The sequence below is a fragment of the Rosa rugosa genome, chromosome 5, assembly GCF_958449725.1.
Source record: "Rosa rugosa chromosome 5, drRosRugo1.1, whole genome shotgun sequence".
NCBI lineage: Eukaryota > Viridiplantae > Streptophyta > Magnoliopsida > Rosales > Rosaceae > Rosa > Rosa rugosa.
In genome coordinates, this window is record NC_084824.1 from 14,070,907 (window position 1) to 14,095,138 (window position 24,232).

General features: G+C 47.6%; 1 protein-coding gene and 1 non-coding gene across 2 annotated transcripts; one reads left to right on the forward strand and one right to left on the reverse strand.

The window, feature by feature from the left end:
* Positions 1–21,307: 21,307 nt before the first annotated feature.
* On the reverse strand, positions 21,308–21,378 carry TRNAG-GCC (transfer RNA glycine (anticodon GCC)). The gene has a single exon. It is a non-coding gene; the product is annotated as a tRNA-Gly (tRNA).
* Positions 21,379–21,469: 91 nt separating this feature from the next.
* LOC133712578 (small ribosomal subunit protein bS1c) lies at positions 21,470–24,219 on the forward strand. The gene is made up of 7 exons (XM_062138679.1): positions 21,470–21,854; positions 22,170–22,445; positions 22,536–22,616; positions 22,908–23,189; positions 23,268–23,378; positions 23,601–23,687; positions 23,865–24,219. Exons 1-7 carry the CDS (start codon positions 21,567–21,569, stop codon positions 23,970–23,972), a joined length of 1,233 nt encoding a protein of 410 aa, XP_061994663.1. The 5' UTR covers positions 21,470–21,566; the 3' UTR covers positions 23,973–24,219.
* Positions 24,220–24,232: the final 13 nt, after the last annotated feature.

A 24,232-nucleotide genomic window follows, 5' to 3' on the forward strand; every position in this document is an offset into this window, starting at 1 on the left:
CTACCTCGTATCGATCAGCTAGTCGATGCAACTGCCGGACATGAGCTCCTCAGCATGATGGACGCTTTCTCCGGATACAATCAGATCAAGATGCACCCCAGCGACCAGGAATGCACCACCTTCACCACCGACAAAGGCCTCTACTGCTACAATGTCATGCCTTTCGGTCTGAAGAACGCCGGTGCAACTTACCAGCGGTTGATGAACGCCATGTTCGCTGAGCATCTGGGAAAAATCATCGAGGTCTACGTGGACGACATGCTAGTCAAGAGCGTAAGGGCCAGCGGACATGTGGCAAACCTCAAGGTCATAGTAACCATTCTCTTGGCCTACGGCATGCGCCTCAACCCAGAGAAGTGTTTCTTTGCGGTCACCGCAAGCAAATTCCTGGGCTACATCGTCAGCGAGCGAGGCATCGAGGCTAACCCAGACAAGGTCCAGGCCATCCTTGACCTGGCAGACCCTGAATATAAGGTACACGTCCAGTGCCTCCAGGGCAAGTTAACCGCCCTTTCTCGGTTCATCTCTCGACTCACTGATAAGTGCGCCCCATTCTTCAAACTCCTCAAAACAACGCACAAGAAGGTCATCAACTGGAACCCAGAGTGCCAGGCGGCGTTCCAGGGCTTAAAGGAATACCTGGCGGCAGTCCCTCTTCTTTCTGTTCCTGTGCAAGGAGAAACACTATTCATCTACCTGGCGGTTTCGGCATCGGCGGTAAGTTGCGCCATTGTCCGGCGGGAAGGCCAAGATGAGCTTCCAGTGTTTTACGCAGGCAGAGGCATGAACGGAGCAGAAACAAGATATCCTCCCTTGGAGCAACTGGCCCTCGCACTTATCGTTGCTGCCAGACGCCTCCGGCAATACTTCCAGGCTCACACGATCCATGTGTTAACCAATCAGCCGCTGCGGCAAGTGATGCAGAACCCTGAGCACTCGGGGCGCCTCAGCAAGTGGGCCATTGAGCTCAGCGAGTTCGACATAGATTACAGGCCAAGAACCGCCATGAAAGGCCAGGCAGTGGCGGACTTCATCGCTGAGCTAACCGAGCGACAGCCGGAGCCCGGTGTTGAGACAAGGCCCGGAACAGAAATGGTGACCGTTGAGGAGGTAGCCCCCCCACAGTCAGATTGGAACCTGCATGTGGACGGCTCCGCCAGCGCCAAGGCCAGCGGCGCCGGAATCATCTTAACAGGACCCGGGGGACTGAACGCGGAATATGCGTTAAAATTCAACTTCAAAGCTTCAAACAACATGGCGGAGTACGAGGCACTCATCGCCGGTCTACTCCTCGCCATTGACTCGGGGGCTGAAAGCGTCAACATATTCAGCGACTCCCAGCTAGTCGTTAACCAGGTCAAAGACAGCTTCCAAGCCAAGGACCAGCAGTTAGCGGCATATTTGGGGTACGTCAAAACGTTGCTAAAAAAGTTCAAATTTCACAACATCACACAAATCCCCAAGGAAAAGAACGCCAAGGCTGATTCACTGGCGAGACTGGCAACCGCCCAGCCACATCAGAGTCCAGCGGACACAAGGGTAGAATACCTTGACAAGCCAAGCATCACAAAGACCCTGGCAGAGATCTTCAACATTGAAGTCAACTCCAGCTGGATGGACGAGATCATTGCATATAAGCGCAACGGTACATTGCCAGAGGATAAGATCCAGGCAAGACAGCTCAAGCGGAGAGCAACCCGCTACAACATTCAGAATGGCAAGCTGTACCGTCAGGGGTTCACCTACCCCAACCTCCGCTGCCTAACCCCAGAGGAGGGAAAGATCGTCCTGGCGGAAATCCACGGTGGAGAATGTGGAAACCACTCAGGTGCCAGATCATTGGCCAACCGCACATTGCGACAGGGCTACTTCTGGCCCACACTGGGTGATGACGCCCGGAAAATTTCGAGGTCTTGCCACAAATGCCAACAGTTCGCGGATCTCCCACATGCACCGGCGGAACCTCTGTCAGTCATCATCGGCCCTTGGGTTCACTCCACGTGGGGCCTCGATTTGATGGGAAAATTCCAAACCGCCAAGGGCCAATTCAAGTACATCATTGTAGCCATCGACTACAACAGCAAATGATTAGAGGCGGAGCCACTAACGGCAATTACTACCGCCAAGGTCATTCGCTTCCTCTGGAAGAACATCTACTGCCGCTATGGTGTCCCACACACAATCATTACAGACAACGGTACACAGTTCAACAACAAGGAACTCATATCGTTCACCGCCAACTTGGGCACCAAGTTAAGTTTTGCATCTGTCGCCCATCCCCAAACCAACGGCCAGGTCGAAGCAGCAAACAAGATAATCAAGAAGCTGCTAAAAAAGAAGCTCGACAGCGCCAAGGGTTTATGGGCGGAGAAGCTTCCAGAAGTCCTATGGGCCATCCGGACGACTCCAACTACCGCCACCGGCGAAACTCCTTTCTGCATGATGTTCGGCACAGAGGCGGTCCTACCTATTGAAGTAACTCAGCCTACCGCTAGGGTCGAGGGCTACTGCCCAGACACCAACGGCGACGGCATCAACCTGGACAGGGACCTCCTAGAAGAAAAAAGACTCAAGGCCCATTTGCGCAACTTGCAAAACAAAAGGCTGGTATCGCGTTTCTATAACGCCTGAGTCAAAGCCCGGAACCTCCAACTGGGGGACTGGGTAATGAAAGAAGTCATTCCACCACCAACAAAGCTCCGCCCAACTTGGGAAGGCCCATACAACATTGTGGAAGTCGTGAGCCCAGGCACCTTCTACTTAATGGACAAGGATGGCGTCAAATCGACCCACCCTTGGAATACTGAACACCTTCGGTATTATTACAAATAGTCAGACCGCTACCCAGGAGCATCTTGACTTAGCTAAATTTTTGTTTAATATTTAGCTAAGGGAAGCTACCCGACGGGTACTACCCCACTTTTGTACGCTGATCAATCAGCTATCAATGAAACGAGGAATTATTCAAACCATTGTTACCAAGTCTAGCACTGAGGGCAACTGGCAACGCCAGCGATCGTCAGCGGACCTCGTCCGCTACGAGGTGCACTTGGACCAATTTTAATTCCTTTAATGTGTCATTGATTGACAAAAGCAAAATGTAACTCAAAGTACTAACGGTACAAACACATGGGGCAAACACAAACTCAAAATTTCATATTATTCAGCAAAACATTACAAAATGGCATGCCTCAACGGCTACAAAAGAAACAAAGTTGAAAAATCGGGAGCGGTCCAAACTGGCCTCAGGGGTGGCCTTCGACATCTTCTGCTTCGGCAGGCGGCGGCACGACCGCTCGACTCGTCTGATCGGACCCTCGCGCTGTCGGACTTGGAGTCTCGATGGTGCCATCCGCACGGGTGTGCGCCGCCAGGAAACCAGCGCGCGACACCTCCGATGGGGTGGGGTTGGGAGTCTGCTGGGACCCTTCCGCCGGATGCGCACCACTTTCCCCGCTACCTGACCGGGCACCTCCCGCTGGAGCGGCCACGCCGTCTCTCTCCGTGGGGGTACTCTTGACTGGCGGCGCATCGGGCTGCGATGCTTTGGCGAAGTCGATGGCACCCTTCCGCTTCAGCATATCTATGTTTGCCAGGGCCCCGGCCTTCGCCGACTCGGTCATCGCCTTCTTAAACTCCGCAGACCGCTTGAATGCCTCGACAGCCGCTGCCGCAGCGGTATTCCCTTCAGCTCTCAGACGAGCAACTTCACCTTCTAACCGCTTCAACTCCGTCACCCTGGCGGCGGACTCCCGCTGTACGATAATAAGTTTTTTGTCCTTGGCGGCAATCCGCTCCTCCAGCAACGCAACGTTCCGCTCCAACTTGGAGACGCGGTCATTCCTCTCCAAGTCACGCTCGATGGCCACGCGAAGGTTACCGCGGGCATCGGCAAGGTCACACTCTGCCTTAGCCAGGCGCCGCTCTGCCTCTACCAGCTTCTCCTTCTCCTCCGCCAACTCCCTCTGGAGACCTTGAATTTCCTCCCGCAGCTCCCCCTCGACCATGGGCTGCTTCGACGCCGCCACAAACATGTCGTGCAGTCCCGTAGATATTTGCCCAAACGCCAGGTTGAAGGGCGATTGGTCAATTGCTGTCGGGCGTGAGATACCCGCTAGGCCGCCGAACCCTAGCCGTTCGCATAGGTGGAAGAGAAATTCCCGCTCCCCATCTGTCATGAACGGTGAGTACTCGGCAAACGAGTCTAGCTCGCTGGCGACGGGCTCTTCTCCCTCCCCCACAACAGTCTTCGACGGAGCTCCTCGGGCCCTCTTCTGTCGGCGCAAGCCGATCACCTCCACGTCCTCCCCCTCTTCCTCGTCAGGGGAGTCGGCCTGCCGACGTTTTCTCTCCGGCGCCCTCTGGTTCCTGGCGGCAGTCTTCGTCACCCTGACCGGCGGTTCCTCCCTTGCTGCAATGACAGTATCCGCCGGCGGCACCACCTTTTCCTTTTGGGGGCCACGCCTGTTGGCGGGCATCCGATCTTTCTGCTGCCCAGCCGCAGCGCCTCCCTTCTTCCCGCCAGCCACTGGGACCCCCGCCTGCACTACCGGCAGGCCATCCTCACCAAGATGGGAGTGGTGCGGCATTGGCAGCACTACCGGAACCTCCGACTGGCTCAGCGCCAGTGTCTCGGGGTTCACCAGCGTCTGTTGGGCCGCCAGCCCCTCGGCGTACATGGTCTCCAGAAAATTGTCCACCTCGGCGCGGTCCATTGCTTTTTCGAAAGCGTCGCGGCTCGACTTATTTCCTGGCGGAGTTGCTGGGAAAATATACATAAGCCAGTCAGTCTCGGCTACTTATTACAAAGGAAACATCGGTCTGACGAAAATTTCTTACCAACGGAGCGAGTAAGTTTCTGGTCGACTAGCAACTCCCAGCCAGTCAGAAGTCTAAAGACCAGCAGGTTACGGTTCCGCCAGCAGCCTCTGATACGAGCAATGCGACACTCCTCCTCCCGCGTTAGGTTGTACCGCAGTCCCGCTGCACAAACACAAGTGGATTAGTAAGAATACAAAGCCTTCAAGATAAAAACCCCGCCGGCTACCGCCAGCGGAAAATGGTCACCAACCTCGGATAGGTTGGAATTCCGACTTAATCCTAAACGTCGGCCCTTCTTCGTTCGCTCCAGCCTGGTACTCCCATCCCTCCGTGGCGACACAGAAGGTCCCCCGCCAATAGGACATTGAATCCCTTAGGTTTTCTATCAGCTTCGGTGCTCCCTGACGGCGGCTCAGGTTCACTTGCCCTCTGCAACCCTGGCGCTTCACGTACACCAGCTCGTAGAAGTGAAGCACTTCCGCCACGGTAGGCCCCTCGCACCCGGACAACCGCCACAAGGAGTTCATCGCCAGCAGCAGACGCCACATGTTGGGACAAACCTGACCGAACGCAAGGCCGAATTCACACACCAGGATTTGCAGATTCGGCACCAGCGGTAATGTCACTCCTTGGCGGAGTATCGCTTCGTGAACGGCCGCAAATCCCGCCGGGAGAATTGACGCCTTATCATCCGCAGTCGGCGGGCGCAGCTACACAGAGCCCGGCAGCCGGAACGTCCGCTTCATCTTGCTAACAGCGGCGAGAGTCATCCGCCCTCCCGCCTCGTCGACGGGGGTGCCATCCCGGAGGAACCACGCGAACTCAGCGTCCTCCCCCGCTGTTTCCTCATCCCCAGCGGATCCGCTAGCGGCACTGTTGCTCGCCAAGCGCTCGTCGCACCTAGCTTTGGCCGCCGCCACCTCACCAGCCTTAGAGCTCTCCGGACGTGACGTACGACCCATGGCTATTGCCCAAGGTATGGTCTGTAGCGGCTCAACCTCTAGCGGTTCCGGCAGTGAGGTTCCTGCATGGGCAGACGGACGCAACGAGTCAATAAATACCCTATCCGCCGCGCTGAACGACACGTCAGACCCGGAATCCTCACTGCTCGATATCTCTATGACGTTAGCCATCCCAAACCCTAAAACCCACACCAGTTAGCACAAGCACAGATCTAGCCTATTCTTACATCAGTTATTGACAAGAACATCAGTCACAGTTTACCCAGAAATCACAAAAACAGGAACAAATAACCAACAAACACTGAACCCAGATTCGACCATCTAGCAAACCCAGAAATCCCAACTGTCAAAAACACCAAAACCCATCCCCCAAAGCCCACTTTACACACTCAGAACACCCCAAATTCACAAAACCCAGAAAACTGACAACAACAAGTACATAGAAATTCAATGGAACAGGGATAGGATTCAGAGAACCAACCTTACTGATGAAACCTTTGCTGTGATTGCAAGCGCTTGTCCTCACCAATAGAAACCTCGTTCCCAAGACCCGGTGACTCCACAGCTTTCGCCCCGCAGGACTCTATTCGCAAATCGCAGAGAGCTTGAAGACGACGACTCGGGTTTGAAGTTTTCACAAAATGTCAAATCTCGCTAAGGTTCCCCCCCCCCCTTTTATGTCAACATCAACGCGTTCTAGGCCGTCCGCTAAAATACGACATCACACACCAGCCGTACACGTGTCACCACTTTTCACTTACTCTCCGGATTAACCGAGGCGTCGCCTCGGTTACGAAATTCATCATTACTATCATTAATGGCGAGAAGACGGCTACGCTTAGGGGACAGGCCTGCGCACGCTAACCCTCTACGGGTTCAACACGTGTTAACCACCACCAGACGAAGCGTCTGGTGGAAGTAACCACTTGCGAGGGATTCCCCAACCGTCCGAAGTCTCCGCTGAGCGAAACCCCGCCAGCGGAACTTCTCCCTTATCATTTTCCAAGTGACGAAGTCTCCGCTGAGCGACACCCCGCCAGCGGAACTTCTCCCTTGTCATCTTCCAAGTGACGAAGTCTCCGCTGAGCGAAACCCCGCCAGCGGAACTTCTCCCTTGTCATCTTCCAAGTGACGAAGTCTCCGCTGAGCGAAACCCCACCAGCGGAACTTCTCCCTTGTCATTTTCCAAGTGACGAAGTCTCCGCTGAGCGACACCCCGCCAGCGGAACTTCTCCCTTGTCATTTTCCAAGTGACGAAGTCTCCGCTGAGCGACACCCCGCCAGCGGAACTTCTCCCTTGTCATCTTCCAAGTGACGAAGTCTCCGCTGAGCGAAACCCCGCCAGCGGAACTTCTCCCTTGTCATTTTCCAAGTGACGAAGTCTCCGCTGAGCGAAACCCCGCCAGCGGAACTTCTCCCTTGACATCTTGCAAGCGGGGCATCTTCCGCTACACACCTCTAGCGGAGCCCCTTATCATCTTGCAGGCCGCGTACTTTGTTCAGCGCAGTATCGCTCAATAAAATACCGCCAGGCACGTCTACTGGACGCTGCTTCCTGCTCCAATCAGCGGGGGGACTTCCGCCAGCGGCGGATCCCGAGGCCACGCCTCACTCTGACAACGACCGCCACGCGGCGTTACCGTCAGACGGTCCCTACGGGACACGGGGACTTGTGTCAACAATCTACGACGGCCCTGATCAGGCACGTTGACCCCCGTCACTTGGGTGCTAAAGATTGGGCTCGCTACCCAACACCTTCTGCTCCGCGCAGCTCCCCCTCAACAAACAATTTACAGACCATCCGGAGGTCTATCTTAGCCGGGGAGTGGGGGACTCCCTGGGGGGCCTAGCAGAGGCCCACCCGAAAGGGTATAAAGCGTTTGCTCAGTAAAATCCATGGTTGACAACGCACTGACGCTAATTATGCTCTTGCAAGCCTAGCGGAAGAAAACGCTTCGAACCGCCGAACAACTCCCCAACCAAGATTGCCCTCCTTGACTGGGGAATTGGGGGACTTGTACACACATGTACATTTGCAAGCATAATTAGCTATAATGGGCCACGCTCATTCGACCGCCAAAGGTACTAATTCCAACCAAAGGAATGACATGCAAACACACCGCCAGGCGGGCTACAACCTCGGCGGCGGATCACCCCCAGATCACCGCCAACGCGCCGCCACGCGCCGCGCCAAGGTAGCATCAGAAGCTCCCAGAGCTGGGGACTGAAGCACATCAGTCCCACATCGAAAACAAAGAGAAGATCAACCTCTTCCTCACCTATAAAAGGTTCTCTCCTCTCTCCTCATTAATTACGCATTCAATACTTACCTACTGTTACTTTGTCAACATAAATACATTGACTAACTTAGGCATCGGAGAGTTGAAGACCGCCCAACGCGGTCTCCCTCTGACGCTCTTTGTATTTTACTTGACAGGTAGCGGAGGCTTTGAGAACGTCACAAGTATCGATCCGCCCACCGGATCAGCGTTAACAAAGGTTCAGCTACCGCCGAACTTTTAGACATTAACAACAAGGCCCCGCGGCAAGACGGTGGTACCGGATGGACATCGGTGACATTCCTGCAGGAGGAGGAAGCCGATCTGAAGAATCCCCATGATGATCCCTTCTTAATCACGCTCCAAATGGACCATTATATAATGTCCCGGGTGCTCGTGGACACCGGGGCCTTAGTTAGCGTATTATTTCGCGATGCGTACAAAGCTTTGAACAGAGGGAGAGCCAAGCTGTCGCAGGATAACGAGCCCCTCATTAGCTTCTCAGGGGATATCGTCCAACCACTCGGATCAGATTACCTCTCGATCACGGTAGGCGAAAGTCCAAATTGTTCAACCATCAAAACAGAGTTCATCGTGGTGGACTGCGTCTCATCCTATAATGCTATCCTGGGCCGACCGGCACTTTGGCGTCTGAAAACCTTCATTGCAGGTCACATGCTGATGATGAAAGTGCCAACCCCGGTCGGCATTGCTACGATCCGGGGTGACCAGGCCGCGGCAAGGAAATGCTATTCTTTGACCGTATCTCGTGGTAGGGGAAAGTTTAAGATGTTGCCCGTGGCTACTAACCCTCTGGCAGACAGGTACGAGGATCCCAGGGATGATACCGATTCAAACGAAGAACGGCCCGGTGCCGTAGAGGACATTGAGGAGGTGGTGCTATCAGAGAAGTTCCCGGACGGGACTGTTAAGATAGGCACTAAACTGTCTCCGGTTATCAGGGAAAGGTTGATCTCGTTCCTCCGCTCAAACTCATCTGCATTCGCCTGGTCGTATGAGGACATGCCCGGTATACCAATGGAGATAGCCACGCACAATCTTAGTATCGTCCCTTATTCAGCACCGGTAAGACAAAACAGGAGGGCCTTCACACACGATAAGTATCGGGCTATCCAGGCTAAAGTAAAGAAGTTGATGGCCATCAACTTTGTCAGGGAAGTAACGTATCCCCGGTGGTTAGCCAACGTGGTCATGGTGCCAAAGAAATCTCAGGGATCATGGCACATGTGTGTGGACTACACAAACCTCAACCGGGCATGCCCCAAGGATAGCTTCCCGCTCCCGCGAATTGACCAACTAATCGACTCCACTGCTGGGTACCGGTTGCTCAGTTTCATGGATGCGTTCAGTGGGTACAACCAAATCCGAATGAACCCGGCAGACGAGGAGCACACTGCCTTTACCACAGACAAAGGTCTCTATTGTTACCAGGTCATGCCTTTCGGATTAAAGAACGCAGGTGCCACTTATCAGCGACTTGTCAACTCTATGTTTGAGGAGGTTATCGGTACCATCATGGAAGTTTACGTGGACGATATGCTAGTAAAAAGTTTAACTCCGGAGGACCACGTAACCAACTTGTCAATCGTCTTCACCATCATATTACGCAATGGTATGCGGCTTAACCCGCAGAAGTGCATCTTCGGGGTGGAGGTAGGAAAGTTTCTCGGGTACATCATTAGCCACAGGGGAATCGAGGCCAACCCGGAGAAGGTGCAGGCTATATTAGACATGGTATCCCCAACCTACCGGAACGAGGTTCAATCTCTTACAGGCAAGGTAGCCGCCCTATCAAGATTCATCTCCAGGCTGACGGACAAGTGTACTCCTTTCTTCAAACTGCTAAAAACCCAGCACGTCGAGGTAATAGCCTGGACAGCTGAGCACGAGACTACTTTTATTGGCTTGAAGGCGTACTTATCAGAGGTACCTCTACTTTCCAAACCTGTTCCAGGAGAAATGCTCTACATATATCTGGCGGCATTTTCAACGGCTGTAAGCTCAGCTCTGATTAGGAAGGACTCCGATTGCGAGTACCCGGTGTACTATGCTGGAAAAGGGTACACTGGTGCAGAATCCAGGTACCCGGACATTGAAAAAATAGCACTGGCCCTCCTGGTATCGGCCCGGAAGCTTAGGCATTACTTCCAAGCACACTCAATCACCGTTTTCACTAATCACCCGCTGAGGCAGGTTTTGCAGAAACCAGAGACATCGGGCAGGTTAATTAAATGGGCCATCGAGCTGGGAGAGTTCGATATCAAGTACCAACCCCGGACAGCTATTAAGGGCCAGGCAGCGGCAGATTTTATTTCTAAGGCGATTCCCTCCCATAACCCGTCCCTGGAATCACCTGAACCACTAGCCCCGGATCCACCTCCACCAAGCACTTGGCGATTATATGTTGACGGCGCATCCAACAAGAAAACAAGTGGAGCCGGTATCCTGCTAATTAGCCCGGACGATCAAGTCTACGAGTACGCCCTCAAATTTGCCTTCAAAGCATCCAACAACACCGCAGAGTACGAGGCACTCATAGCAGGTCTGCAGATCGCCCGGGAACTAGGGGTGCAGCACCTTAGTATATTCAGTGATTCCCAGTTAGTCGTAAACCAGGTCAGCGGTAACTTCGAGGCAAAGGAGCCCCACATGTCCTCTTACCAGGCTCTGGCTCGGGCATTAGTGCAGAGATTTACCTCCTACATTTTTACCCAAATACCGAGGGCAGAAAACGACAAGGCAGACGCCCTTGCTAAGCTTGCATCAACTTCCCCAAGTCCTACCTATGGAGCCACTAAAGTCGAAATACTCGAGAAACCCAGCACTTCTAAAACGGTGTCAGAAATATTCGCTGTGGATCACACAACTTCGTGGATGGACCCAATTTTGAAATACATGGTCGACGGCCTAGCACCGGATGATAAGGTCGAGGCCAGAAGACTGCAGTTAAGGTCAACTCGATACACGATCATGAATGGCAAATTATACCGGAGAGGCCACTGCTTCCCCAGTTTGAAGTGTGTAACGCCGGAGGAGGGTCACAAAATAATGAAGGACATACATGCTGGTGTATGCGGTAACCATGCCGGAGCCCGATCCCTCGCACACAAGACCCTTAAGGCAGGATATTTCTGGCCAACCATGTCGGCCCTAGCCCAAACAATATCCAATTCTTGCCACAAGTGCCAAATGTATGCAAATATCCCAAGGGCACCGCCCATAGCCCTCTCCATCCTCCTTGCACCATGGCCGTTCTGTCAGTGGGGTTTGGACTTGATTGGTAAACTCCCCACAGCAGTGGGACAATTCAAATACGCAATCGTCGCTGTGGACTATCAAACAAAGTGGGTTGAAGCAGAACCTCTTGTCGCCATCACCACGGAAAAGGTAAAAAATTTCCTGTGGAGGAACATCTACTGCAGGTTTGGAGTCCCGGACACTATAGTCACGGACAATGGTACCCAGTTTGACAATGATGAATTGAGGGCTTACACAGAAAACCTGGGCACCAAGATCCTCTATGCATCCCCGGCTCACCCCCAGACCAACGGTCAGGTCGAAGCTGTCAACAAGATAATCAAGAAAATACTGAAAAAGAAGCTCGACGAGGCCAAGGGCCTTTGGGCTGCTAAACTCCCGGAGGTGTTGTGGGCTATCCGGACTACAACAACAGAGGCCACGGGAGAGACCCCTTTCTGCATGGCTTTCGGGTCAGAAGCGGTACTCCCTATTGAAACACAAATACAGAGTCCCCGGATCGAATACTTTGATGCGGGTACCAACTCAGAAGGCCTACAGCTCGATGCTGATCTACTCGAGGAACGAAGGGATGTGGCACACATGCATAACTTGGCCAACAAGCGGAGGATAGCCCGCTACTACGATGCCAAGGTACAATCCCGGACACTGAAGTTGGGGGACTGGGTCATGAAGCAGGTTTACCCAGAGCCCCGGGGACTGGATCCATCATGGACAGGCCCTTACGAGATCATTGAAGAGGTAGGCCCCGCAACCTTTTTCATCCGGGACATGAACGGGGTTGTTTCCAGGCATCCATGGAATACCCAGCGCCTGCGGTACTATTACAAGTAGCTCCGGGAGCATCTTGTCCTAGCTTTTGCTTTTTGACCATACAGTTATGGCAATCTACCCATCGGGTACTCATTCTGTATTTAACCACCATGTGGTATTTGAATGGAAAAATGAATTATTCAGACCATTTCTAGCTTTTTTTTTTACCTACCCCGGACATTCCCGGACATAGCTATTGTCAGTTACACTATTCCAGTAATAAGTGATGCAGGTAAACGCTCAAGGTACAAAATCCTAGAAATTTTAATTCCTTTCCAATTCCCATTCAAACTCAAAAAATTTTAATCCACAAAGGCCTGGATTACCAAGCACAGGAATTACGCCATTGTTCAAGACAAGGATAACTTCTACTAAAAAAAAAAAAAAAAAAAGCATCATATACAAAAAAAATAATGCCAGTACTACTGCTCGCCACCGGTACTCTGGGATCCACCGGCACCAGACCTGGCTGCCGCCTCCTTGTCTTTCTTCTTCTTCTCAAGAAGGCCCCGCCTGAATTTGGCTTCGTCCAAGTACCCGGCCGCCACCCACTCCTTGAACTTCATGATAACAGCTTTGTCTTGGGCAGCAGCCAGCATAGCAATAAGCTCTTCGGAGCCCTTGTACTCCTCTACGGCCTCATGCTTCTCCGCTGGAAGGCGCTCCTCCAGGTAGTCTGCTCTCTCCTTCCAGGATGTGGCAGACTCCGCAGCCTCTTTTTCGGAGTCTCGGGCACTTTTCACCTCTTCCCGGGCCTCAGAAATTTCACCTTCAAGCTCCGCGATTCGCTGCTTGGCCGCATCCATCTCGGCAACCAGGGGAGTCAAAGACTCAATCTTCTTCTTCAAGGAGTCTCGCTCCTTCTCCAGCTTGGCCTTCTCGCCATGAAGATACTTCACCTGCCCGAAGAGATTGCTAACCTCCTCCTTCAGTTGAGTATCTTCCTCGCTGGCATCCACCGCGTACACATTGAAGAGTGCCTGCAAACGCACCGATTAAAATGTATATATAGTAATAAACAGCTACAAGGGTAACGCAAACTCATACCCGCATCATGGATTCCCGGGCAAGACGGCGATTCTCTTTGGGAGTATTGTCATTGGCCCGCACCCGGTCGAGATCAATGTCCTTCAGGTCACTAAGCATGGACCGCACGAACTTCTCATCGGCAACCCCATACTCACTCAGCAGCTGCTTGATGGGCTTCTTGGGGATTACCGGAAGGGCAGGGGAAAGAAGGGCAAGCGATGGCAACGACTCAGGTCCCGGGTGATCCTTCTTCTGTCTCTTAGCACCAGATCCCTTAACGTCCCGGCCGGTATACGTCACCTCGTGCTTCTCGCTTCGGTGTCGATGCTTGTGAGATCTCTTCTTCTCACTTGGAAGCAAGGCCTCATCACTACCGGTGGAGCGGGAAGAAATAGACACGGAGGCCGATGCTTTTTCCTTTCCGGTGTCAGCAATGGTAATGACGTCAGCAACCGATGGCTGCACGACTTGGGTCGCGGGAGCTTCAGGATCAGGTTCCCCATACCCCGCATCAGTAAGCTCCAGTAGGGTTTCTTCAACGGACCGACCCGTAGTTTTCGACCCTAGGTCGACTTCGATGTGAAGGGCGTCTTCTCCCTGGCCCATCAGCATATCCATCAGCTGATTATCATCCATTTTGTCCTCCTCTTTGCCTTTCCGGGGTTTCCTCTTCGGTGCTTTCACTGCAATCAGTTCGAAGTTAGTCAAGGAAAAAGGACAGGGTGACATGCAAAAAAAAAAAACAAACAAAAAAAACCTTTTAGCCTCACCGGGAAGCCATCCTAGTCCTAGCCTATAAAGTATAGAGTGCCGGATGAATCTATAAGAGCTCCTCTCCTTCTCATTCCAAACGGCATATACCCGGGCTATCCTCTTCCTTTCTACCTCAGACAAAGTGTAGGCCTGGTCCCCGATGGCTTGGAAGGTACCGGTCAACTGCCACTTCTTATTTTTAATTTGCCACCGGCCCCCAGCTAGAAATACTTTATTCCTCCATCTTTTGCTCATCGAGGAAGGCATATCGGTAACTAGTGGTTCGTAGTCCCTAGCAGCAAATGTCACCGTACCCGCACAGGACAGCTTCCTCGAGTACAGAACCCTGTGCACCGCGCGGAATTCATTTACGGAAGGCCACCCTTGTTGGCACAAGTCCCACATGGCCAACATACTATATATTTGGCGAATGGCATTCGAGGTCAACTGCCCCGGTGACAGGTTCAGCATCCGCAGTAGATACTGTAGGCACCGGGGCAGAGGTAGCGATAACCCTTGGTGGAACTGGTTCTCGTGCAGCGCCACCCACCCCGGGGCAGGATTTGCTGCCATCTCTCCTTCCTTGAGAGGCCTAAGCTCTACTGCATCCGGTATTCCCCACTTCAGTCGTATGGCGAGGATCTCCTTCATCGTCATACTTCTCCCGGGCTCGTCGCATACGGTCCCGTCCGCGAGTGTATACCTAGGCTTCGGTATGCCCTCGGGAATTGCCACCGTGACTACCGGGGCCTCCGCCGACCCTCCCTCGCTCTCACCCTCGTCGGACTCCTCACTGCTCTCCGAGAACACCCCAGTCGAGGATCCGGTATTCTCTGCTAATTGACTTACGTGCGCTAAGTACCGATCGATGTCCACTTCAGCTTGCCTGGCAGAGGACTGGTACGACGATCCCGCATCCCCATCCTTGGTTTCTGATTCCATCCTAACTACGATACCGGGGACCTCAAAACTCGATATATCTGGAATCAGAAGCACAAGGGTTAGCCTAGCCAGATCTAAGACCATGTTGAAGCGCGGATCACTCCCCACTTCAAGCAAAAACCCAGAAAAACCCAGAAAAAACCCAGAAATTCAAACAAAAACCCAGAAATTCAAGGAAAATCCATAAACACCCAGTCAGCCGTAGCAATTCCTACCCACTTTCACATATTGCTTATTCTGAGTAACCCAGAAACGCAAAAAAAAAAAAACACAAGAAAAACCAAAAACCAAACCACATTCTCTTACCTCTTTTCCTGCGGTCGCTAATCCGGCCAAGGCCTTCTCTACGATCGCACCTCAGGGCTTTCGTCTTCACTCCTCACAGCAACAGAAGCACACAGCGAGAAGGTAAAACGCAAAACTCGCAAATTCTCATAATTTTGGAAAAAGTGAGAAGGGAAACAGTCTGTTTCCCTCTTAAATTCAATCTCCAAAGCATCAGGCTGTTGAAGACGAAAAGCCCTCAACCACAAGATCACTACACGTGTCCCACGTCTCGAAAACCGTCAGTTGTGGGGACGGGCATTTATTGCACTCAGTCTGCCCCACGTGGCTAACATGCACCGCCTACCCTATTGGGTACCACGAGGCTCACATCCTCTACCCCATCGGGTATCAGAGTCAGGTCCTCTCTACCCCATTGGGTACCGGAGGATCACATCCTCTACCCCATCGGGTATCAGAGTCACGTTCTCTCTCTACCCCATCGGGTACCAGAGCCAAGTCCTCTCTACCCCATTGAGTACCGAAGGCTCACATCCTCTACCCCATCGGGTATCAGAGCCAAGTCCTCTCTACCCCATTGGGTACCAGAGGCTCACATCCTCTACCCCATCGGGTATTAGAGCCAAGTTTTCTCTCTACCCCATCGGGTATCAGAGCCAAATCCTCTCTACCCCATTGGGTACCGGAGGCTCACATCCTCTACCCCATCGGGTATCAGAGTCAAGGTCTCTCTCTACCCCATCGGGTATCAGAGCCAAGTCCTCTCTACCCCATTGGGTACCGGAGGCTCACATCCTCTACCCCATCTGGTATCAGAGCCAAGGTCTCTCTCTACCCCATCGGGTATCAGAGTCAGGTCCTCTCTACCCCATTGGGTACCGGAGGATCACATCCTCTACCCCATCGGGTATCAGAGTCAAGTCATCTCTACCCCATTGGGTACCGGAGGCTCACATCCTCTACCCCATCAGGTATCAGAGCCAAGGTCTCTCTCTACCCCATCGGGTATCAGAGCCAAGTCCTCTCTACCCCATTGGGTACCGGAGGCTCACATCTTCTACCCCATCTGGTATCAGAGCCAAGGTCTCTCTCTACCCCATCGGGTATCAAAGTCAGGTCCTCTCTGTAATAACCCGAAACTTAGTATCACTGTAGAGCACTCTAAGATACCTTAAACTTAGAAATAATCCAAGTATCTTCTAAGCATTTATTTTCCCGTTTAGAAACCGATGATACCACATGCTATACTTACAAGTTATAATAGAGTTCTAGGAACTTACTAAAATACCTTAGTTCGTATTTCTTGTGTACACTCGATATTTGTTATTGAGCCCAATACTATTACCTATATTATTTTTGTGATGCATGTCATTTTAGTACTAGTTATTGCTAACACATATTTTGAATCTTACGAAATGACATATCAATCTTCGTATTAGTTTGAGAAAATGTGTATCTATGTGTATATCTATGTGTATATATGTATACATGATTCAAATGCCAATACATCTAGAAGAACTAATCTGATTTTTCTTTCTAACAACCATAACATTCCTTGGAAATTTCTTGGAAATTTCCTTGTAAATGCTTTGTAGACTTTCAACTCACTTTTGACTTACAAGTAAGATGCTAAAGATTAATTATTAATGCATCTTTCTAGTCTTTATAAACATGAAGCTGAATCATTTTTCCTTCAAGCCTTAAGATCAAGTGCAAAACTGATTTGGAAGTCTTAGTTGTAGAGAAAACTCACCTCACAAATCCTTCATCCTTTTCTTTCAAGAAACTCCCTTTGTTTTTCTCAAAGAAGTCCAAGCTTGGATCCAAGACCAAAATCTTCACTTCACTTCTGAGTTTCTTAAGTAAGTACATGAATACATTCCTATATTCTTTTGCCTTTAAGATTTATCAAAGTGCATAACCGATGATAAAATGGAAAAGAATCTGTTTTGCTGCAGTCATATATTTTCGTGTTTGATAAAAGTTAATCTTGTCAAAACTAATTATATTTTCAGTTTATTCATGAAAAATCCTTCAGTTTAGGCTTTTGAATCACTAAAAAAGGTTAAGAAATGAAGAAGTTATGGCTAATCAAAGTTTTCAATTTTTAAACTAGCTGGAAATCTCATACCGCCATCACAACTTCAAAAATTCATATCTCCCTCATTTCTTATCCATTTTCTACAAACTTTATATCAATTTGAAGCTTAGGACCTCTACTTTTATTCTGGAAAGTTTGAGAAGTAATGGTAAAATACACAGTACGTAAAGACTTAAACATCAAAGGTCAGTTTCAAAAATATCGGTTTCAGCACTGTTATGGTTCTTTTACCATTTATGGACTATATCACTCTGATCTGGACTACATGACTTATTCCATTGAATTCCTTATGAAAAATCCTATGACTTGGTGTCCTCACTTGACTATTTCGGACATGAATTGAACAAGTTATAAAAACAGAAAGTTGACAGTACTTGGTACTATTATTTTGATTGACGAATGGACACTTCGGACTAAGATTTCTAACACTATGAAAAGAGGACTACTAACTCTTTGACTACTAACTAATATTCTTTTACTACTTCTAATTTACAGTACCTTTATTTTATTGCACATTTACTTTCAAGTTTAATTTGCAGTACCTTTATTTTATTGCACATTTACTTTCAAGTTTAATTTGCAGTACCTTTATTTTATTGCACATTTACTTTCAAGTTTAATTTGCAGTACCTTTATTGCACAATTACTTTCAAGTTTAATTATAGATATATATATATATATATATATATATATATATATATATATATATTTATGTATATATATTAATTTGTCCACACAATTTCAGTTATATTTACTTATGTAAGCTTGTTTATATGCTTGTACTTTATTATTACATATTTTACTTGATTTCAGTTATGTATAAGCTTATTTTTAATTAGCTTATTTTTAATTATGTTGTTTGCTAGTGAATTTACTTATTTGTGTTATATAATTATGCTACATATGTTTTCAGATGAGGTTATTCCTGAATATATGTATGTCTCTATATGTGTGTGTACATATACATATATTATGATCTATAATTTATAAAGATTGTATTTTGTGAATTTGATTATGTCTGAGAAGTACAATTGTGAAGCCGGATGTTATCTACATCCCCGTGCTTAAGTGAATTACTGGTAAATGTGTTTTGGTGTTATGAGACGTTAAGCCTGGGCCCTAGTCCCTTCAGATAGTGCACTATTATACTCTTAGGAAGGTTGCTTACTTTGAGTATACATACTTGGGTATAGTACGTTGGACCCTGGTATGCTGCGGCTTACCCATGCTTTGGTATTATGGACCCTAGCATGTGGTTTCCCGTGTTTTGGTATTATGGACCCTAACACGTGGATTTATGATTTGTTACCAGTTAATCCGAGAATTCACTAAAATGAAAAGTGTACTTATATTGTTTTGATCAAATATCTATCTGTGATATATTGTTAATATGTTATGGTGTTAAGTGAAAAGAGAATCGAGCATGCATTGTTTTGAGGTTATTTGCACCTATTATTGCTGCAGTATTTGTTGATTCGATAAAAGAGATGTGACTATGTGATATTATTATGAGTTTTACAAATATTGATATATGTGTCTGTTGTGTGTATACAAATACATACTTAAGATTTGGTGTGAACATATAAATGGTTCTCGGTACATTTTTACTTGGTTGTTCAGTTTTGATTTCTTATAAGACACATTAGTATAAGAATGTAAGCTGTACTTACTGGGTCTGTGTTACTCATGATGCTACACCTTCATGTTTTCAGGTAACGAGTAGATGCATGGGGAAAAAGGGGATGAACCTACTAAATAAAAGAAAGTTTTTTTCCTACTACTATTTCAAGAGAATGAGTACTGTAATATATTTTGCTAAACTTTGGTATTGTACAAATAATGATGTCATTTTCTAATAAAAGTACTATTCAGATATATCTATATATAGTCTTTTACTTTCTTTCAAAAAGGAAGTTCTATTTAGTTTGGCTCACATCCCAAATTCGGGTACCATATTTCAGTACAATATTGGTCTCAAGTTTGGGGGTGTGACACTCTCTACCCCATTGGGTACCGGAGGATCACATCCTCTACCCCATCGGGTATCAGAGTCAAGTCCTCTCTACCCCATTGGGTACCGGAGGCTCAACCCTCACCCTATCACAGCGCGTAGATTAGCTACCTACAGCGTAACCCGCTCAAGATATCCCTTGAACGGGAACTTTGGGGACTCCCTATAGGCACACTAGTGCCAAACTTCCGAGACAATAATAATAAGTCCCCACCCAAGAAACATCTTGAACGGGAACTTGGGGTACTTGTACATACTAGGGAAGTCTCAGCTAAGTTTGGCACTATCGGCTGGGCCCCATCGGTACTCCCATGTACTATGCCATGGGCCGGGTTCACGACCCACCATGGCGGGGCTCATTTAGGATGCCACCCCGGGCACCCGGGGCCCTGGGCAAGGCCAACACAGCCCAACTATTTACACAACAGGAGGACTGATATGGCATCAGAAGAACAACTAGTGTCCCACATCGAGGATGGGGGAGACTCCCTTCACATGCTCGAGTATAAAGACATTAGCACAACCACCTTTTACGGGTAATAACTCCTTTTGTCCACTATTTACTTGATACACATCCATATTGATTTCTCATTCAAGCATCGGAGAGGCGTAAACCGTCCGGTACGGTTTACCCCTCTAAGCGTGTGTTCTTGATACAGGATTTAGGAGTTGGATCGGTACCCCAGGCGGTATAGCATTCTGTGTGAGGTACCCGGAGAAAGCCACCAGAAACAATGAACACTTCTTATCTCAGTAAACTTATTTTGAAAGAGTGGAACAAAAAGAAGCATACACAGTATGTACTCTTAAGCTCTGTTTCTTTTCCATTAAATATGTTTTTATTTTTGTGGTAGTTAATCAATTTCAATACTCTTAATCTCTGTATATGTTTTTGTACAGAGTTTTATGTTTTTTACTAATGGATTGCGCAAGACATATACAATATTTTATAATATTTGTATGGGGTTAGAGTTAGGTGATATGCAACATAGAAATTATACTGCTTATCTCAGTGAGCTTATTTTGAAAGAGTAGAACAAAAAGAAGCATGCACAGTATGTGCTCTTAAGCTCCGTTTCTTTTCCTTTAAGTATGTTTTTAGGATTAATTTCAGTTTAGTACCCTGTGGTTTGGGGGTAACATCATGTTAGTCCCTGCTCTTTTAATTTGATCAGCAACACCCCTGTGCTTTCAATTTCAATCAGCCGTGCCCAAATTTTACTGTTCCGTCCAAATTTTACTTTGTCAATCCAATCAAAGTTAACGTTCAAATTGGGCGGAACAGTAAAATTTGGGCACGGCTGATTGAAATTGAAAGCACAGGGGTGTTGCTGATCAAATTGAAAGAGCAAGGACTGACATGATGTTACCCCCAAACCACATGGTACTAAACTGAAATTTATCCATGTTTTTATTATGTGGTGGTTAACCATTTCCAATAATAATTAGACTAAAAGGCGGGATGACCTATCCTCCTACTGGATTCCAAGCATTAAAAATTATATATATTTGTATATATCAGTGCATATTTTTGTACAAAGTTTTATGTTTTTCACTAAGAGTGAGGTAATATGCAACACACAATTATATTGCAGTAACATTTCAAACATGCGTAGCAGTATGAGGTGCCTTTCTTATAACGTCGATCATGTATTTTTGAATGAGACTACTCATATTTCAACTAACAAATACGGTGAAAAATGGTTCAGATTTCAACAATTGAATACCCCATATGAGTATAATGAGGGGAGATGAGTGATCCTTCAACAGCCAATTAATGAAGAATTTAAAGCAAGAGGAGAAGAAAATTGAGATAGAAATGCCAAACGACACAAGAGAAATTCTTACATGGGGCAAACGTACCACGTGACAGTAGGGCAGCCCAATCAAAACTCAGAAAATTTTAAGCGTGTTCCAAAACTATCATTACTTATTAAAATGAAATACCCAAAACACCCCTTTGCATATATAGTAGTTGTTAAGAAAAAAAGAGGGGGGGGGAAAGGAAAAGTAAGAAGGTAAGCAAAACGAATGCACCAGCCGGGAATCGAACCCGGGTCTGTACCGTGGCAGGGTACTATTCTACCACTAGACCACTGGTGCCATTTAGTTATTGTGCTCACCTCAAAGAACATAACCAAAAATGACCTTTAGTATTTACATTATCCATGGAGGATTGAAGGTAATTCTCTACTCTCTATCAGTGCCTTATCTATGCGAGACCAAAACCATTTGAATTGTTAAAGAAGGACACAAACACAGTGCCTTGAGAAACAGAGAAGACACCCAAAATGGCGTCTTTGGCTCAGCAATTCACAGGGTTGAGATGCTCACCTCTCTCCACCTCGCGGCTCTCGAAGCCCTTCTCTCCCACGCAAACCAAGACCACTCTGCTCCCCATTGTCTCTGCTTCAGTCATCTCCAACGCTCAGACCAAAGAGCGCCTCAAGCTCAAGGAAATCTTCGAAGACGCACAGGAACGCTGCCGTACTGCCCCCATGGAAGGCGTCTCTTTCAATCTCGACTCTTTCTACACCGCTCTTGAAAAGTACGACTTCAATTCCGAGATTGGAACCAAGGTCGGTCAGCCCTTCCCTTTTCATTTTCAACTCAAATCAGCTATTGGGTATCACAAAGTTTCCGTCTTTTATGTAAAATTTCACTACTGGGTATCAGAAAGTTTCTGTCTTTTATGTAAAAATTTCACTATTGGGTCTCTGTTATTCAGCTAACAATAACCTTTAAACCCCAAAAGAAAGCACTTGGTTTGGATAATATGTGAATTGAGAATGGCAATGACTGTGTCCGTTTCTGCTATATAAGGTTTTGGGAATGTGAGCTTTGAATGAGCGGGAGATTGTGTTGATGATTTTTCTGGATTTTGTGTGTTTCAGGTGAAGGGTGTGATTTTCCATACAGATAACAAGGGGGCATTAGTCGACATTACTGCAAAGTCTTCGGCGCATTTGAAAGTGGAAGATGCATGTATGCATAAGATAAAGCATGTGGAAGAAGTAGGGTTAGTTCCTGGTGTGAAAGAGGAGTTTGTAATTATTGGCGAAAATGAGGATGATGATAGCTTGATCTTGAGCTTGAAGACTATCCAGTTTGAGCTTGCGTGGGAGAGGTGTAGACAGCTCCAAGCTGAGGATGTTGTTGTCAAGGGTAGGGTGGGTATCTGCTTCCCAGCTTGTTATGAGTTGATTTCACTTCCGTTATGTATTTGGCGTAATTTATGCAATAAAGATTTGCTTATGCAGGTTGTTGGTGCAAACAAAGGTGGAGTGGTGGCTGTGGTGGAAGGTCTTCGAGGTTTTGTTCCTTTCTCGCAGTTATCAACAGTTAGTTCTTTAACCCTCAAATTTCTAAGCCTGTTGTTAGCTTCATACTTGTGTTTCTTTCTAAAATTTTGCATTCAGTAATGTGGTAAAACAATGGAGTTGTAAGTTCTAAGTATAATAAGAGTCAAAATGAACAGGCAGTAACTCACCATAACAATTTATGCTATAATATCTTATATTCTTCTCCACCCCAGCATTCAGCTCTAATTACTAGCATAGTTCTACGTTGTAGTATTTTATCTCAGTATGCATCAGTATTTGAATCCGCAAATTTACTTTTGTATGTTATAGAAATCAACTGCGGAAGAGCTTATTGAGAAGGATATCCCTCTGAAGTTTGTGGAGGTTGATGAGGAACAATCTAGGCTTGTCCTCAGTAACCGCAAGGCCATGGCAGACAATCAAGCACAACTAGGAATTGGATCAGTTGTCCTTGGAACTGTGCAGAGCCTGAAGCCATATGGTGCATTTATTGACATTGGTGGAATCAATGGCCTTCTTCATGTTAGTCAGATCAGTCATGACCGAGTCTCTGATATTGCAACAGTTCTTCAACCTGGTGACACTCTCAAGGTATAGATACAATGCATACATTATTGGCCAAGAGTTTTAGTCTCTGTTAAACTTTTCTAATTGATACTTTTGGTGTAGGTCATGATATTGAGCCATGACCGTGAGAGAGGCCGTGTAAGTCTATCAACTAAAAAGTTAGAACCGACTCCTGGTGACATGATTCGGAATCCTACACTTGTTTTTGAGAAGGTACTTTCTGGATAATAAACTCTGTTACGTCCACAATGGTCCGTTTTTGCTGTCTGATCTTTTGGCACGACTACTGTTGTAGTTTGAGATGAGGACAAGAAAGCTTAAAATTTGTTATATGCACTTTTTCTCCTCCTTAATACTGATATAATAACATATTTGTAGCTGTAGTTACCTCGTAAAACCTTAGAAATAACCATGTCTTTGATTCTGTCACACTAGGCAGAGGAGATGGCTCAGACATTCAGGCAGAGAATTGCTCAAGCAGAGGCTATGGCTCGTGCAGACATGCTTCGTTTCCAGCCAGAGGTACTTGTTAGGTTATTATTTCCTAGATTCTATGGTTTGGTGCAATTGACATGTGAAAAGAATGATATCAAACTAGAGTAGGATGCACTTCATTCAGTTTGATTCCATAGTAAAAGTATTTGATATTGGAAGTTCCATTTTATCAATTAACCTAATGCTTATGTCCTTAATTTGCAGAGTGGATTAACCCTAAGTTCTGATGGGATCTTAGGCCCAGTTACTTCAGACCTGCCAGTAGAGGGTTTAGATTTGAGTGATGTGCCTTCAACTGTAGTGACTGAATGAGACAATAGAGTTCTTCAGCATTTGGGATAATTTCTGCTTACATTTTCTTGTAGAAATTGTTGTAAAAGCCCCTACCTTGAAAGAAAGATGTCAATTCACATTTGCATTGCTGTAATCAAATTGTTCATACTTAATTTTCACTTTGAGTAAATGTAGCTTTTATCAGTTACACCTTGAAGGAACGATGTCAATCCTTGTGATAATAGAAATCTGTACTAGAGGGTGTTTCCTCCAGTCATTATTAGCATTTTGAGACAAGA